The sequence below is a fragment of the Cataglyphis hispanica genome, chromosome 20, assembly GCF_021464435.1.
Source record: "Cataglyphis hispanica isolate Lineage 1 chromosome 20, ULB_Chis1_1.0, whole genome shotgun sequence".
NCBI classification, from domain to species: domain Eukaryota; kingdom Metazoa; phylum Arthropoda; class Insecta; order Hymenoptera; family Formicidae; genus Cataglyphis; species Cataglyphis hispanica.
In genome coordinates, this window is record NC_065973.1 from 1,624,066 (window position 1) to 1,643,507 (window position 19,442).

General features: G+C 37.1%; 2 protein-coding genes across 9 annotated transcripts in view; one reads left to right on the forward strand and one right to left on the reverse strand.

The window, feature by feature from the left end:
* The window catches only part of LOC126856885 (uncharacterized), a 312,768-nt gene that overhangs the window by 155,318 nt on the left and 138,008 nt on the right, over positions 1-19,442 (reverse strand). The gene's annotated exons all lie outside the window — the stretch shown is intronic.
* Positions 4,631-5,773, forward strand: LOC126856983 (uncharacterized). Of its 2 annotated transcripts, none has more exons than XM_050606039.1 (4): positions 4,631-4,753; positions 4,848-4,907; positions 5,074-5,209; positions 5,312-5,773. In XM_050606039.1, exons 1-4 carry the CDS (start codon positions 4,676-4,678, stop codon positions 5,446-5,448), a joined length of 411 nt encoding a protein of 136 aa, XP_050461996.1. In that variant the 5' UTR covers positions 4,631-4,675; the 3' UTR covers positions 5,449-5,773. The 2 variants fall into 2 exon arrangements, with proteins under 2 accessions (XP_050461996.1, XP_050461997.1); XM_050606040.1 differs by having other exon boundaries at positions 5,077-5,209.

Here is a 19,442-nt window from a genome sequence, read left to right on the forward strand (position 1 = left end):
TATACGTTGATAAATCAAACTTATTTAATTTCATTCACATCGCACAAATTATCCCGTATAATTCATTATTGTTTTTAATCTGTGTCGGTTGCACGTATCGATCCGGTGATAAGACAAAGCGTCACTCGCTCGTTAAGGGAGTCGAGACGTTGGAAGGTGGCAGCCGCATGTCGGGACCGCTTTAAACATGATGAGGGCACGTCATATCGACCGCAGGACCCAATCTCCGTCCCGCATTAGTTCCATCTATGTGTCTCAAATGCACACACACATATATATACATACTCATTGCAGATATATGTGCACGTCGATTTAATCATTACGTAAGTGCATCACGAAATGCTGGTTGCTATCTCTTTGTGAACGAGGGGATAATCGCTCCAATTAAGCCGCTTTCCCACGGATTCCGCGTGCGTGCGTGCACGCGTCCCATCCGGGTAGATTCCGTGCCCATATACGATCGATATCAATAATATTCTACCAAGCGATATCGATATCGAATAATTCCGCGGGATCTTTCATCGGCCGGGCCGTTTAATAAGGCCGTGTCGAGTTTTACCATTAATCTTCATTTGTCAGATCTCGCAGCAATGATCGAAATTGAAGCGCGTTATTTTCGGGTTATATTTCGGCTGATGAGCAGACCGGGACAAAATAAAGATTGCATTCAATCGACGCGCGATAATGTTCGAAAAAAAAAATCTGTGAAAGCAAATCGACGCGTCCATCGAGCCCGCTCGTATCCGATATATCGGATTCGCATCGTTTTTTTTTTTTTCATCCTTCCTTTTTCATATAACAGGTATAAAAAAAAATATTACATTCCGCTCGCCGACAGTATTGGTTATTAAACGCTTTCGAATGAATACTGCATGAGCGTATCGTGCTTGAGAATATATCGTTCGTATATTATCCACTCGCTCGCGCGCGTATGGGATACATGCCCACACTCGAGCACGATTCCGCGTTAAATAATTTTTTGCTTTTCACAAAGTGAAAAATGTGATATCCGCAAAAAGTAATCCACTTGTCCGAGAGATAATCGGATGAACCGTTTAGACCGGGCATATACACTCGATCGCAAAAGTCTGCCAAGTCTAAGGAAAATGTGTGAAAAAGTGTCGGGACTAACTATACTGCTATCGATTTATTTGGATTTTGGCGGAGAAATACGCTCGACGATGTGAAGCTGGAGAAGGAGAGCAAAGAAAGAGTCGAGCGAGAGAAAGGCGACGTGCTAAGAACGTCGTCTAAATATACGGAGCTGACGAATGATCCCGCGGGGCGAATCTGCAATTCGTTTTTCTCGCGTTTATTCTCGCGTGCAACGTCCACCGTTTAGCGCGCGACAACGATCGACCAGATCGTTGCTTCACCTTTCTCGCCCATCCTTTCACGAAAGCGTTCTTTCGTCGCGATTAACAAGATTAGCCAAGCGCGACTACGTGCTTCTGGAAAATGTAAATGAGCGACCACAGAGCGAATGCAAAGTGAATGCGTATTGAATTTCTTTAAATTTGTAGAAGAGAAAGAAATGGTAATTCTACAAATTTCGTAAGGTTTTTTTTTCTAACAATAATACGAATCACCAATAGTTTTGTGTCTAAAAAATCTTCGCAATCATTCGAGTAGATGAGAAAATATTATCCTTATTTTATTTATCGTTGTTTAATTTCGTTAAATATGGCGAATTAAATTTAGCTAAAATTATCTTTAAATTGATAAAGTCTTCATACGTGAATTGTAACTGAATCACTTTGTAAAGATAAACGCGTGGATTCATGAGCTTATATATATATATATATATATATATATATATATATATATATATATATATAAGTGTACGTGATATCACATTTATCTCTCTTCAAGAATATTAAATATCTCTCGCAGTACGTTCATTATTGTTGTAATTGCGAAAGTTAGCATTATTAAACAGGTTCGCAACGGAGCAACAAGAAGGTTGTATCTCCTCTTCTTCAGATACTTGGCTTCATGTCTAGAGAAGTTTATAAGATTTGTGCTCGTATTCTATTCTAACACACACACACACACACGCACGCATACATAAACGGATGTCTAGACTTTCCGTTTACCGCGGAAAAGTTCAAAATTACCTTTCTTCGAGTATTACAGCGTTCATTCATCATTCACAACCTGTCGTCTAGACTGTGACTGTTTCAACTAATTTGGTCCGCGCATTTTTTTTTTTCCGCGAAGTCAGCACCGAGAAAAGCCCACAGCTCAGTGTTCTGAAATATTTCCAATTTGTTTTCCTAAAGCAATCAATAATTCAAACAAACCAACTTTTTTGTCGCATGTTTCATTTCGTCACGTCGCTACACAAATAAATCGGTAGATTAAAAAGTTATAATTGAATACTTTAGCATCGTGTGTTTAAAATTGATCACTTTAGTGCTAGAAATAATAATAGAAAATGATAGAATTATATATTAGAATCCCCTGATAATAATATAACAAGAAATTCAAAACTTCAACATATCGAATTATCTTTAATTTTCATATTTTGACGTTCCTATATATTATAAGATATTAATATTTTAATTTATTAATAATTTATAAGTAAACTAGGATTACCGCTCACTCCAAGTTTGTAGTGACATAATAAAGGTATGAGATGGTGGCGAGCGAATGTTTAACTAAAGGTTAAACTATACTCGGGAGAGCATTATTTGCTAAGCTAATGACCAGTTTCCCACGTTCTTCGGCAATCAAGCGAACAAAGGACTTCCGGTCACGTCGACAGACTGTCGAGGACTCCAACACCGTATCTAGTTCGGACTCCTTCACGCCACAACTTCGCTAACAGTAGTGGCAACGCTATGCAAACAGCTGTACTCCCTTTCCTTTTAAGTGTGTGGCGTTTCGAATTAACGGAGCGTGCGCGATATAATGGATATATTTAGTAAAATACAAAATATTTCTTAAAAAGAAAACTTGAAATTTTTGCCATATAGTTTTCTTCTCTATGTTCCTAATTACTATATTTTGATGAATTTTTTCCTTCATATGTTTTATATGCCTTTCTAATAAAGATGTGTTCGGAGATATTTTAATTTAGTTTATATAATAATTTAGTTTAAATAATAATTCTTATCTTACGAAACGTAAGCTTTTAATACAACTATATATAATTTCCATATTATTTATATGTAATCATGCGCATTTAAAGGATCATTTAAGACTGTCAAAAAATGCGGTAATAAATCTTCTCCTATGAAATTTCGTTTCCCAACTAATGATGCAACAAGAGCAAGATATTAATGATCTCGTATTCGAGACAAACATACGGTGGATTTCACCCACAAGCACGAGTACGCGCGTATATCGACCCGAATGAAAGAGCTCTTTCAAAGACAAATAACGAGGTAGCGAAAATAACGATATGCGCGGTACGGAGCGTGCAATTTCCTAATGTGGCCATTTCGCCGACGGCTGAAAACATCTTTGATTATTCGCGTAATAAACGAAGCGCGTGAGCTCAAGTGCTAATGGGCACGCAATAATTATCCGAACGCGAGCAAAAACAGGGACTAAGAAGGACCGTCACTTCGGCATACGAATGTAAATTTTACTCTTTCGCGCGATTTTCCGTGCTCTTTTCGTTTCTGCAACAACCAAAGTGTGTTGATGGCGCGCAGCTGATTAAAGATTTTAATCCTGACATCCGTAATTACGATCATTTTTCTTCCATGCGGATTTTCATCCGCAAAGGCGATTACCGAGTCTGTTGATCATTAAAGTCAAACTCCTCGATGGAAAGTCAAAACCGTATTGCTACATATATATTCAGCTGCGCTTGGGGGATCGAACCTCCTCGAGTACTGCAAAACGGGTGTCTCGTATTTCTTATTTTATGGAAGATAGCGTGGTATTCCGCGGAAAATGTGCAGTAAGTATCCTCTCTGTCTCCGAGGACCCGAGGAGAGGCCGAAAATATATATATCGCTTAAGAGAGGAAGAAGAAGAGAATATACATATTATGAAATCGAATAAGGATACATGGACATTGTCGGTCCACGAGCACTGCGATCGTAATGCTACAAAAGAATCGATGGAATATATTCTGAAACAAATAGCAACAAATAGGAACCTCCAATGCGTTTTCTTTTCCGCGAATATATTAATATTAATTATTATTATTATTACATACTGATCTCTTGATTTTATTTTGAATATTGAGCCTGAATATTAATAATGCTTCTAATTGATGCATCGACTAATTTAATTAACTTGACACGAGAACTTTAATAAATAAAATTATTTTTGATAAAATATATAACTAAAACACTTTAAAGTTGCCATAAAATTAAAATAACAAAGATTTGCTTTTCCTTGCACGAGGAAATTGCGAAATGTTGCGACGCCCGTACTTTACGATGTACTTCTTTTTTCTAATTTAGATAAATAAGTGCAAAGACAAGCGGGAAAATCCTACAAACATCTAGTACGGCGTCAGTCGCGTTTACATAATTTCCGTTCGAGTTAAGAAAAGTTTCAACGATCCATTTTCCAAAGGCGCGCACACTTTAACGACGTTTCGATAAGGACGCGCTGATAGAATAATTTCGTAACGAGCGCTTCAAGACTCGAGGTATAAAAGTGCGCTTCCACGTCTTGAAATGCTACAATTCTCCCAAACGCGTAACCCAAAATGAGCCGACTTTTTCTTCTCGCGCTGTTAATATGCGCCGCTTCGGCCGCGTATCATCCATGTATCATAAAGGATAAGGTATGGCGAATCATCCTGCCAAATAGACGGGTAGTGAAAAGTATAGTATTACACCGTGATTATGTGCTAATCTTACTTGGTCGTTCCATCGTAGGAAAAATCGGATATTCGGGTGATCGATATAGACGATTTCAGCACAGACGATTCCAGTTCCGTGAGTAATTGATCACATTATTTAACATAATTTCGCATATCATTATAATTTTTTAAAATTTTCTTTTCCCTTACCCCGATATTGCATTTTAAACCTAATTATTGATTTCTGTGAACATGTGTGTTCTACAATAATATTAATAATATTAATACGTGTTTTCAAAAAGGAGGAATCGGATATTCTGACTTTACATCTTCCGGAGAAAGGAAAAAGAGAAAAGGGTAGTGAAAAAGGAAAAGATTTCTGCAAAACAGATGAAGATTGCGATTCAAATTCAATCTGTTTAGCAAATATAATCTGCGGTACGTAATACAGACTTGCTTAGGTTAAAAATTATTGCCAAATACCTTATTCGAGTATAAATGTCATAAACTAAAAACTAATTTCTTTTCTTTGGGACGCAGTAAAGGGAACACGACGAAATTTAGATTCTCTGGAAAGAAGCGCTAATCAATTGAAATCTGGACGGTGCAAGGATCAACAATGTCCTCACGTCTCCGAACATGACGATAGTTATGCCGATAAAATTTTTATAGAGTAACCTCGCTCTCGGGAACAATAAACGCATTTGCATCAATCGAATGATTGATTTCCCATCATCGCCCATATCCAGCGGATATCTGTTTGCTTATCTGTATTTCGTGTGCCAATGAAATTTCCCACACTGCACATCCATCCATTGTCGACGCATGAATATAACATAAACCCCGAAAATATCGAGCATTTAATGGCAGCCCGACCGCGGACGCGAGCGTGTGTAGTAAAGCGGTTAAGTTACATTTTACACGCGGATTCGAAACGTCAACGCGGAGAGATACGGTCGACGTGTAAAAGCCCGATTTTCCTCTCGCTCTAAAAAACAAACAGCATCGTCGGAGAAACATATGGCGCCGTACGATCGAGACTCATTAACGGCGAGAGTAGCGGAGGAATACGGGTGAGAGAGACCGTAAGAAAAGAGGAAGGTTTAGCCCTCTCGCCGTAAATTTTAGTGGGAAACAACCGCTTTCGCCTGCAAGCACGGCTTGCAACCCCGCCCGTAACCGCAACCCCGGTCGAAACACTGCGACACCGTTGAAAAACCTTACTAAACATTAGATTTACACTCGAAATCAATTAGCTCCTAATTGAAACGGATGAGTCGGCGCGACACGCTCAAGTATTGTTTTATTGAGAAACCTTCGGATATTGGTGGCGACAGTAAAAATAAATAATACCGATATCGCTTGTCAATACGAAAGAGGTAGAAAGAATGTCTATTGTAGTATATAAACAACAGTGGATAGTAGGTGACGGGTCAATAAAATGGTATCAAAAAAATGTTATAATAAATTATAAAGTAACGAAATAATAATGTAAAAAATAAATATTGCATATGTAAAAATTATATTTTTGTAAAATATATCAATTATTTCTTGACAGATCGACTTGATGTGCAGAAATAAAAATCATGTCCAATAATGTACAAGGAATCAGGTGCTCATCGGTCAAGGAGGAATTGTCGGTCTTAAGCAAGCAGCCAAGTTGTGTGTCTCGTAAAACCTCGCAAAACTCGGCGGCGGCGCGGAAAGATTTACGATTCCAGCAAGAGGAGCGTAACATTCGTAATATCCTTTCTTCGCGAGAAGGCGAACGGTGATTTTTCATGCGGGCCATTCTTCTCTCGTCACGAGGTTCGTTTAATTTTATTTTAATACGAAAAAAATGAAAATCTTCGAAATATCGTGTAACGTGCAGCAGCATTCAAACTCGAGAAGATTCGCACACCGAGGGAGAGACGGTCGTAAATATTTGTGTAATTCGTTGATGCGACGTCTAACGGCGGTCAAATTTCGGGCACGTCAAAATATTTAAAGTCAAGAGCGCAATTAACGAGATCTGCTCTCTTCTCTAATAGGCGCCGAAGGCGCGATTTTCTGCCCACGAAAAAATCTCGGATAATTATCCGCCATTTTGCACGGAATATCATTAAAACGTGTTTTTTGTATTATTTCATGTGATTACACTGAATAAAAAAGATTTAAACTGATCTAAACGATGATTTAAAATTTTTTCGATCGTATTTTATAATTCATGCGTGCATATAAAAAAATCATAATTGTATCAGCTTTGATTAATTTAAAATTAAATTTGATTAAAATGTAGTTTTTTTCTCAATCACTTTGTACGATCACAAAGTGAAGAGAAAGAGAGAGAAAGCAAATGATAAAAATAGCGTCTTCTAATCTCGGATTATTTAACTCATAGTATCGTTTCATCAATCTACTATCTTATATTGTAATTTACATTATTTAAATAATCTATGCATATTTTCTACACACACACACATATAGTTACATATATATATATATATATATATATATATATATATATATATATATATATATATTTTATAGATAGCACGTAGTCGAAAGCGCGAGATCTAAAAAGCACAAAGTTTATTTTGAGCAGCGACGATAACGAGTCATTTCGTGAAGAGTCGACAAAAAATAAGCGTCACGAAAGAAAAATTCCGCCACGCGGGACCGAGCTACGGGTCGCGTTTTTCTGCGCTCAATTTAAACACCGTCTACGTGACAGGCGCGAAACCACCGTAGGCATTTGCGCGTGTGCCACGCGTAGATTCGCGACGAGCCGTGGCGGACTCGTCGTTTTTCGACTGTACCCTTTTCCCTACGGATTTTATTTTATTTATCGTATGACTGTGTGATTTCAACGTACTGTGTGATTCCAACGACGAAGGAATAAATCGGCCATGTCTCGCGTCGTGGAAAAGAGCGAAAATAAAATCTCGGTTGACGCGGAGAATTTGAAATGAAAATACTGTTAAAATAAAGCTCGCCTTATATTCAAGAGAGAATAAAATTTCCCTGTTAACTCTTGCATCAATTCAAGAAATTAAAATTAAACTATCGTATATTATATGTATAATACTTTTGTGATTCTCCTTCTTATCTTAAGCGTTAAAAAAGTAGATTAATGAATTTATTAAATGCAGCTATTTTTGCAAACGGAAAAAAAACACAATATATCGCACGATATTGCACCACGATGGTTGGGGATTCATCTTTCTCATGTATATTCGCGTAGGGCATTACACGATGGATGCCCACAGCGATGCATTTACATGGAACATATAATATGTCTGATCAGGACTGTAACTATCTCCATATATTATGTTCCGCGTGTCCGGAGACACAGGTTCCGACCAAGTATAGCCATGCCAAACAATGTTCCAAGACGCGGGCCTAAATAGTTCCTCGTCTCAGTTATTTCGGCAATTAATCGTTTGCAAGCTCACGATTGAAGCAAATTTAATCCTCTCCTCGCTTGTTCATTTCACTCTCGTTTTCAATCTTACCTAGCTGATCAAACGAAATTGCGTCAAAAATAACTTTAAATTATATTTAAAAAAAAAAGTATTGCAATTATCCAAGATATCGATTGCCTAAAACTACCATTCTGACTTGGTCGAATTAATATTTCTTTGAGAAATAATTGATCAAATTTAGTTTAATCAAAATTCTCGCTACATACATCGAGCAGTAATGAATAAAAAAATAATCTTAACAAAACTAAATCAATTTTATGCGAATTTTAAGTTTTATGACATTTTGTAAACATCTTATCACAGCCTTCTCTAGACATCAATTACTTGAAAAAAAAATCAGACTATTTTTTTCCAAATCTCTCATTCTGATGCAACATCGAATCAATCATCAATTTCGCTCCAACTTATATTATGTCGCGCGCTTTTCTAGCATATTGGGAAATCCTCCCTGAGAACGAAAACATTAATATATGCAAGGATGGCAGCAACTTTTAGCTATCGTTTCTCTTATCCTCTGTGATGGCAAGTATCGCAAGGTTTTCTTGCACTGTACCAAAACGGGAGGTGCCTTCATCCGGCGAAAGTGTCTGGAAAAATTCCTTCTCCCTCTCCCTCTCTCTGTCGACAATTCAGACATGCACAGTCGACAGTCGAAAGGGATCGCGACCCTTTTAAGATCCGCCTGCATTCCTACATTCTGCCATTTCTGTTTCTCGCGGGTTGATTCGAGATTGCCGCATTATTTCACCTAGCAATGTGACGAACGGGCTGTCGATCAGTGTTAAAGATAAATAAAGATCTCGAGCAGTGTGGAAAGAACTTTTTAATTATTGCTTTAATTTTTATTAATATCTTAAATATTACACATATTTAAATTTGTATTCGCAATTTTTCGATACAAAAAAATGTTATATGTCTTATTATAAACTTTTCCCATTAACAGATATATTAAACAAGCAAGTCAAAACATATGATACAATAAAAATAATACCGTTGCAATCAGATACGCAATATTATATGAATATTATTTCACGATAGGCTACATTATGTATATCTTATACTGCATCGATAAAATTGTCAATGTTTGTGTTAATTGCAGTAAGGGTTGGGAAATTCATATTTCAAAGAAAAGAACGAGAAAATATGCGAGTCATATGCCGTCGGAATTAACGTTCTTCTTGGTTTCAGAGTGCGCTCGCATTTCGTTCGACATTTCATGACCGAAAAGCCTCTCGCATAAAGAACATTTTTACGTCGTCGGAACGTCGCGCAACTCGATGCGAAACGTTTATGTACGCGTATTAAAAAATTCTTCTCTCGAGATTCTCGGGAATCCAATCTTTTTCCTCCTCGACAGTACGGCGGGCTCGTTACCGGGACGCGCACAGTTACGAGACAAGGAGGGGGTGTCATGGAAATAGAGTGTAAGCCCTGAGAGGAGCTTCGCTAAGCTGAGAGACAGGCACACGCGTATGTATATACAAAGCGAGCGAACGACCGAGTGAATTTCAGAGTCAGAAAAAGAGCGAGTGAGAGAATGAATTTTATAGTGCAGTGCAGAAAAATACAGTAGCATAGAGTATATACATCGTGCATTATGCTACTGTAGAATTAAATCCTCTCAAAATACTATACATAAGATGATTTGTGGTCAGTAAACGTATGTGGCCAAACACCACCCGAAGACATGTTATTGTTATATAAAAAAAAAATATATTTAAGTAAATAACTTAAATATATTTAAGTAAAAAAAAATATATTAAAATACTTTAGACATTGAACAATTAAAGTAAAATATCATTATATTAATCTATTCTGTGGTTTAAACAATATACAGATATTACTCTCTGATTAATGTTAATAGAAAAATAAATATTGATAAAACCAATTGTGTTTGTTTTCACGTCAAAAAAACAATGAGTTTCATCAATAACAGTGAGAAAAATAAAGAAATGGGGTTTTTCTTGCACAGATTTTAAGAAAGATTTAGCGCGTGCGGGAAAATGGAGTAATAAGCACACACACACACAAAGCACGATGTTTTCCCAGCATCGCTCATTCGCGTAACTACCGGCTGATACGCGATACGCTTACTCGACTCGATTCCCCAAAACGTCGCCCTAACTCACTCGCAACCGCCCACAATTCGTCGTTCTGGACTTGTTAAACGCCCCAGCGATGCTACAAAGTCGCCCCGGGTGTGTTAAAACGATCCACTTCGTAGAACGGCGCGAGTGTATATCAACCGCTTCTGTGACGCTTTCGCAAAACGATCCGCTTACTGGTTACACGATCGAGAATCTCATGCCGTGCTGTGGTAACATAATTTACTAAAGCACCCAGTAACTTAGTATCGTTTAGAAAGTTGCGCTCGCAAAACTTTCACCATCATATTTTTTTCTTCTGATATCTAGAAAGGAAATATATGGGGAAACTTATTTTTGAAATTCTTGATTAAGGAAATAAATATCTGTATTTTTTCACGAATTTGAAAGTTGATAAAATTTATCTTCTTGTTAGATTCATTGAAAAACGTGACTATTAATTTTTCCATTGGAAATTGCTTGTGTTCTCTTATTTCTTTATAAAGAGAAATCCACATACAAAGTATCGAATGATATGCAGCTTGATACTTTGATCGAACGGCAAAATAAAAAATCCGCAAAATTCGAGAAGGAAAAATGTGCGAAGGAAAAAGGCCGAAGGAGAGCACAAGGGGAGGGAAACGAACGATCCTGTTAGCCGTTGCGCGGAAGTCATAAAGAGCCGGCAAATCTTTTCATTATCGCGCCGCGTAAGTGATACGTATATCATACTAAAGGGGCTATTTCGCGGGCATTATATCCGAGAGAAACGAGCCCGATCCCGGGATTCGCGCGCGCGAGCCGCCGCGCGACGAACGCGTTTTCCGCGTCGCGCCATGTCGCCGCGTAAAGTGCGTGCGAGGATTAAGCCGGGCCATTTCTCCGATTCATCTACACCTCGCTTCGTCTTTTACGCAACCCCCGTACTATTGCGCGCGCGTCCCTCGCCGCCCTTTATCATTCCCTTCCATCCCCTCATGGCGACTCACCACCGTTCTCACTCGCCGCTCCTATCGAGGGAGAGCTCTCTTTACGAGCGCTAACGCGACTTCCGTATACGGTGCAGTCTGCGTTTCCTCTCCTAGAGAGAGAGAGACCACGTGCGCGCATCGCGTAATCCCGCATAGCGAAAATTTTATCGTCGCTCCTACGGACGGTGGCTATTAAAATAATAGGAAGCTTTATGACGACGGGAAATTAATTCGCGCGATACACGCACGAACAGCGATCTCTCGCTCTGTAATTCCGTGGCGTGCCGCGGAAATGTTACAATTTTCCGAGTTTGCCGCGACGGCTCTGTTCATTTATGGTACTTAATTAAATATATCGGGCTCTTAAAGTCTCGGTACGCCCATCTCTCGCACGATCATAAATTATTTTTAAATATTACGCATCCCCTTTTTAAAATATGAAATTTTATTAAACGATAATTTTTATTCTCATGCGCTGTTATACCGAAAACTTGCATTCAACATACATTGTTAAACTGTGAGACTTTCGATCGATATATTAACTTTTCATATTCTCTTATTATATAAAAATACGTAAAACATATTTTAATTCCTCTTTAATAATTAAATTCAATTACGTTCCATTAAAGGAATATAAAAAATGTATTTTCAGCTTTGTCACATATTGCTACATTTTGTAAAAAATGTGTAATATAAAATATGTAAAAGAATAATATATTAGTAAAGAATTTTAATGAATAAAATAATTTAATTCTGCAGAATAATAATACGTTCATAAATTTCGATTCATATCACATATTTCATCAAAATGAAAACAAGAAATTGAATATCATAAATTTTTCACATATGTAAATATCAATCGGGTTCTAAAAGATGTTTTATGCGTCTGTCAACGTTGTGGTAATAAACATATATTATCTTTCACATGCTGGCAATGTAACGCACGATGGCAAATTCCTCATTTAATGCAACGCGCAGGAGAGTTTAATTACATTTTAAAAACATCGTAATATATACAATATTGTTTCAAGGCTACAATCGCGATCTATAAACTGAAGAGATATCACTCATAGATAATGCTACCTGACATTGCGCTCAAACATATAAAAAAAAATATATATATATATGTAATGTATATATACAGAAAGAATTATCGATTAAACAATATAGTTCGTTCGGTCAATCTTCATGGTCATTAAATGTTGGTCGGTGGCCATTTGAAATCAGTAAAACAGTAACGATTCGAATTAACGTCGGCGCGAGCCTAAGTCACTTCCTTTTGTAGGCCTGAGTCTCCACTTTTACGGCTCAAAATTACTGCCGTGCAACCCTCATATGTTTATGATCGTCAAGCGTCGCGACGTCGCGCTGCGTTAAAACTGGTCTGCCCTAACTCTGCGCAAACTCATCGCGATGAGTGAATCGATCACGCGGACGCGACGTTTCGTATCATTAATCTTTACAGATTGTCCCAGAAGCCCCGATCGCGTATTACCGTAAGCAGATTACGGATAATCCGTGGCGAATATTTTACATTTACGGGAGCGAATAAGCGAGACGCGAACGCGCGTAATTCACTATTTATTCGTTGGCGCGCTTTTATTGAAAGTGACAGGTCCGCGATTCCTCTCAAATATCTCCCAAAATATCGACGGGACGCAATGTAAAATTTGATAATTAAAACGTCGATGTCACACGGTGCGCTCATAATTACTATATTTTATATAACGCCGAATAAATGGAATGAACCGGCGGAATCAATTTCATTGCAGTTGCAATAACGGCGAGTTCGATTTATTTGCGCGCGCGTACAGGAACTCTGGGGTTTATTTCCTACTATTTTATTACGATTTTCGTCTGATTCAATATCATCAATCTTATAAAATTATAATTTTCAATCACATTTAATTCGCCGCTACATCTATTGATTTTTCAACATAAACTAACCGCACATTTATATATAAAATTAAATTAAAATTAACCGTAATTTTATAATTTTATTTTTCATTTATAAAAATGTTAAAAAATTAAAATACAATTTAAACAACAATTAAAATAATTTTCAAAACAATGCATAAAAGATGTAAAATAGTCGTGAACAAATTGCAACAACTGTTTTTACTAAAAAATCGCCATCGTAACTGTTGATGATCGCGTTACTGTTAAATGTGCTTATTTAGTGACGCGTCAAAAATGCTGCGAAGCAACGGCGGTCATCAGCGATGAATCACGACAGTAAAAGTCCCTGGAATTCACGCTATTAGATTAAGAGACGGACATATGCGTGTTTTGCGTCCAACGCAAAATTAAGGTTCGTCCGAGGCATGTTTTCGAGGGAAAAGCCTGATGCCGACATTCTCGAGCGAACTGCGTTTAACGGCTGTGAAATTGTGTTTCTCGTAGAATATTAGTAATCTTTCACGCTGGCAGAGTTGGCGATAAAATTATAATAAAACAAACTTAATAATTATCATGGTTTAGTACAGAGCGAACACAGGGACTTTTTATTGTGACTGCTTAAATTCTTGATCTTATTTTGACGGCACACAAACTCTAATAGATTCTCTGAAATGTCAAGAATTTTTGATAAAATAAACGCGACATCATTGTCACAATTATAAATTAATCGCAGAAATTAAATCGTAGAACATAAATTAAAGCTTTTATCAAAATATAATAAGAAGCTTAGATTAATTTCATGCATATATTTAAAGTGGCTGTCAATTTAATAATAATTTGTTCAAAAGATATTAGATTTATTGCATTATTGCGAAAGGGAACTCCCTAACAAAATTAATTTGATGCTTCAATTAAACAATCAATATACCAAATGACAGAAGTAATTTCAATAACAAAAATAAATCTTTACTCGATTATAGTTTTTATAACTGATATGTGACTTTGTTTTAATAATAATTTTGATTTATCGTACAAAAAAATATATGTGCACAGAATATTTTTGAAATTTATATCACATAACATAGAGTACTATTCTTTTTTCTTTTTCAAACAAAAATACACATAAAACGACAATCGTAAAAGGCCAGAATCTCCTGCGACAAATGTGCCGAAATATACATAATGGTGGATTCCACGTGCTGCGCGGAAATCGACGACGTCGATCACGTACGATCCCTACGAGCTTTTAATACGACATAGTCGGCAAAGTTGGACGGAGATCTCGTGACGGAATACCGTCTTATTCCCGACGACAGTGTCGACCCTCAAGGCTTACCGACGCTATAGGACGCATGTCTGATCCCGGGTAAGTTCGTGAGTTGATTTTTCCTCTCGCCATTACTACATCACTACCATCATCATCGCCTACTCGCGCACCCGAACCTGATCGCGATTTGCCCTTCCTCATGAACTCGCAAGATTTCCCGTGTGTTTTCAGCACGCACACGAAAGCTTATAAGGAGGGAGAGGGTGGGCGGACTTTAATCTACACGACGGTACGTGAGGTGTTTGCGGTCGAGCCATTGGCAACCCTCCTCATCGCTTTCGCAATCTCATGCAAAACGACCTCGGGCCTCTTCTCGAGTCCAAAATACTTTCTAATCTTCAATCCTCGGTAATTCGGTATTCGAGACAACAATTTTCACTCTTTTACGCGAGCTTTTGTCATCTTGTTTCAAATTAACTACATTACATGTCTTTGCTTCGCTGCAAATTTACGTTGCGAAAATCGTTTGGAAGTTATTATTTCAATACACAATTTTACAATGATATTCTCTAAACATCGTAAACACTTATAATATATGTATTGTATACATGATTTATCCTTTATATAATTTATTATGTAAACTAAATATATTTTAATAATTTTTTTTCTATAATTCTATTCCTATATTTTCTATAATGTTTAATTTCCTTTGCTCAATTAATACTTAAAAATGAACAATAATAAAAAAATTCATCTTCTTGATTTAGTTCGATGAATGATCAATTCGATAAAACTTTATCTGTTAAATTACACCAATGAACTTATAACTGATGTTGCGTGTCTAACGAATCTTCTTGACGATCCGTTTCATTTTACGTCTCAATTTCATATCTTCTTTCTTTATGCCGGCGGTGATTAAACGTCAAATTTCCCGAGCGAATAGAGTAATTGGAGTGATCTCATCCTCGCGTACAGCCATAAATTTGTTATTCACCGGAGCAGCTCACGCGCATCTTAACGTCAGCCAGTAATTAACTGAGCGAAGATCGGAGTGTTTATATTTCATCTCTCGTGGAAAATTTACGCTCATTTCGTTGGAAGCTAGAAGTAACAAAGTGGAAGCAGATATCAGTGGCATACGTTATGCCAACGTTGCGCGCGCGGTATATTTATACGGTCTATAAATCATGGCGATAACGCGCGCGCGTTAACAAACGCACGGGTCGAGCTGAACGGAATACCCAATGACACGGAAGTTGCCGAACTACGACCGAACTCTGTCACGTGTTGTTTTATACAGCGACTTCCACGCTAAGTAAAAGGTGTCGCGCGAGGGGAACGCGAACCCAAAAGGATCAAATGTAATCCCGCGACTCGTCAGATCATGGCAGTTTCTAAGTCGTGACCACTGCTATCTATCCGATTCAGAAACCGGAGGTATTCCCCTCGAGGAGACAGTTCGTGGGGACAGTTAAAAAATTATGGGATTAGAGTTCGGATCTGACTTTAGCGTTAACGAGGCATCGTAAAATACGTTTATAACGTACGAAAGTAATGCTAGGCTGTGAATATTCTGTAAGCTATACATTAATTTCTGATTTGTTATTGAATTAAAAAGAAAATAAAAAATATGGTTTGATACGTCAAGGAATATTTTTCGATTTCGTCACAATTTTTAACTTTTTTATATAATTTATTAATATTATTTAGATATTTTCTTTGCAAATTCCAGTGAAATTGCTGCTATATATAATATGATTGTTTTAAATAAAAAAAGTATAAAGAAAGAAACTAAAATAAATAATCCAATTTAAAAAAAGCCAAAAGCGATTTAAAATTAATGTATCATATTATTCTGTGCAGCAAATCCGATCTTCTATAGTTACAATTACAATGACGCGAAAATGGAGCGCGTAAAATCGACCACGTAACGTATATTGATATCACATTCGGAAATAAGTTTCTCGCATTTCGTCGACGCGATATTTCCACGTGCTCCAATAGCTCGGCGGGGTCGGCTAACTGCAGCGAGAGTGCACGCGAAAAGAAAAATCAACGTGAGTGATTGCACAAGTCGAGTGTGCGAAGAGGATCACCGTGAATCGGACGTTGTAAAAGCGCCGGACCGTTGCCCTGAATCGATTGTGTTCGGGATGTCCGTGCGCTGGCGAATTTTGCCGAGATATACAAGGTGTCCAATTCCGGCCGCGGCGACTGTGATTGATTTCTCGGCGATTTCAAGCCGATCTCTGTTTAGCGAGGATTTAGAGGGAGAAAGAGAAAAATGTTTCTCAATGTGTTAGAAACTTTTCGAATATTTCAATGTGAATAATTAATGCAACTGAGAGAACTAATATACTATAAAGGTGATTGTTTAAAAAGTGATCATTTTGTACATTTTTATTGAAAAAAGATATTTAATATTATTAAATATTTTGCAAATTGAATTTTAATTTAAGTTAGAAGTAAATATCTCATTTACTAATTAATTTTAAAAAAAAATTTTTATCAATAGAAATTTTATTCAAGATTCATTTAATCGAGAAAATAGAAAACTCGCGACAAATCTTATTAAATTTGCGCAAAATTATACGAGTTCTAATTGGAACACAGTGTACATATCACGATATATTCGCATTCCTGATTTTTCCAAGATCCTTCGATCGGACACGATTCGCATGCACGTGGGATATTCACGCGATTCACCGGCCGGCATGAAATCGAGGACATAGCTTATACCCAAAAGAGGGCCATAAATCCCGGGGCATCGGTTCCTTCCGCAGCACGCCATGAATCAGGATTTTTAGATCGGCCATGTTCGACCCGTGACCGGCGTATGTCCATTCTTGGACAGCGAGGGTGTCGTCCACAATAATACATATTCGTGAAACGTTGGTGTTTCCGAGCCAGATCGAATCTTTTAAAACAGCATATGACAGCACGTATTAATCGTCACCGCTTTGTTGAATTTTTTCCTCGAGAGATTTCTCTCGCAACAAGTTATTTTTTCAATATTGTATCGAGAAAACGCACCCAGGGGAACACCGCGATGAAAGTTACGATAATCTACTGTTAACAGACTGTCAAGCAGCCGGAAATTTATTAATAGACTTCCCGACATAAAGCGTGAAAATGAGACTCGACGACAAGTTGTCAGGTGATAATGAATGTCTATTAACTAAAAGAATTCCCTTCGGAAATTCGTTGCGAGCGTCGCATTTATCAATTATGATACGTTGTTGGAATTATGGAAAATTCTTCAAACACTCAGTAATTTTTCCTGTTATAAAATCAAGCGATGTAAGTTTACGATAATAAAAGTAAATTATAAAAATAATTAGTATTGAACAAAATATTTGAGGAGAGCGATTGGGAGGAAAAGAAAGGTTCATTGACTTTCTGCGGAGTCTCATTAACTTTCTGTCGAGAGTCAAGTGGTTCGTAGATTTTTTCCTCGACAAAGATGAGGATTTCAAAATTTTCAAATTGCTGAATATAAAAATTCCTATACGCGCACGGATAGTCGGATATTCGTGAGATCGCAGGATCATTCCAACCCCAGGAAACGGGGCGCACGGGGCCGGTAATCGCTCGTCGTTAGAGGGTACGCACAATGCGTGCCAGGATGCGATTCCACGATACCACCCCCATTGTCTATCGAAACCACCCTCCGCTCTCCTACGAGCCTCCTCCATGACGACTGACTGCGGTTTAACCTCAACGATTTAGCACGCTTAAACGAGCCCGTTGTCGACCCCTCGATGTCGTCTCACTCTCGCTCTCTTTCAGTATCGCCGCAAGCTGTTTCTAATATACAGGATGTATCAAACCGCGAAAACGGAAATGTGCCAAAAAATCTCAAGTTGATATTTCTCAGGAAAAAAAATTGATGAAAGATCCATGCAAAATTACTCGATATAAAAATTCATTGAATCACAATTATAATAATAAAATTTTATTAATGAATTTAATGTTGACTTCAGTGGTAAAATTTCATTTTTTAAGCATTCCGAGAATGTTACTTTTTAAAATTAAAAAATGTATGGAAACATAAGAAATCAGACTTTTGTATCTGTAAAAATTGTATATTAAAAAGAAAATTGATTTGAGATTTGTTAAAATAAATAAAAAAAAAGTGTATGACTTTTGACACAACATATAAGATTGAAATGAAAATTAAAGATGATAGATTGAAAAAAGAAGACCCATTAAAATTTTTATTTTAATCTAAAATTTTCAAATATATGAATGTTACATTGCTCATTTCTTCCTTATACAAATATTGAAAGCTAATATTCTTTCGTCCATAATATTGTTAGAATCGATACTATCAAATGCATAAATGCTCAAATTTCGAGGAAAGACGTCGACTTCATAGACATCCGCGTACGAACGAATAATTAGAGGATAATAGCGACAAATCGACAGACATTCACCGCGTTGGAGCTCGAAACGATACGCGAATGTAAATTAGACACGGTTTCAAGGTATCTCACTTGAATGTCGTACTTTCGTTCTGAGGATAACGGCGGGCTATCAGACACAGTGATGAGATAATTCCAAAGTGAAATTACCTCTCTGAGAAAGTCCGTGAAGTTTTAAGCCATTGCAAAATGATTGTGTCAAATATTCATATGCTGTGATTAGAGATATATGAATAAAATTAAAAAGTAAATTAATAATTAATAAGCAATTATAAATTATAAGAAATATAGGTAAAAATCTTATAACGCGCCACTCTTAATTTTCTACTAAATTTTCTCATTAAAGAATCAATTTTCCATATATCTTTAAAAATATATTTAATATATTCCTAGTATGGTTATTTTTTTTATAAAAAAATGGAGAAATTAAAATAGAATCTCCCGTTATATGTATGCGTCGCATGCAAAATCGCTGAATGTAAATCTGTTCGTGACCCGATGTCGTTCGTGTTACAAAAGCACGGAGGAGAGCCTTTGAACCAAATAAAATATCCAAGGA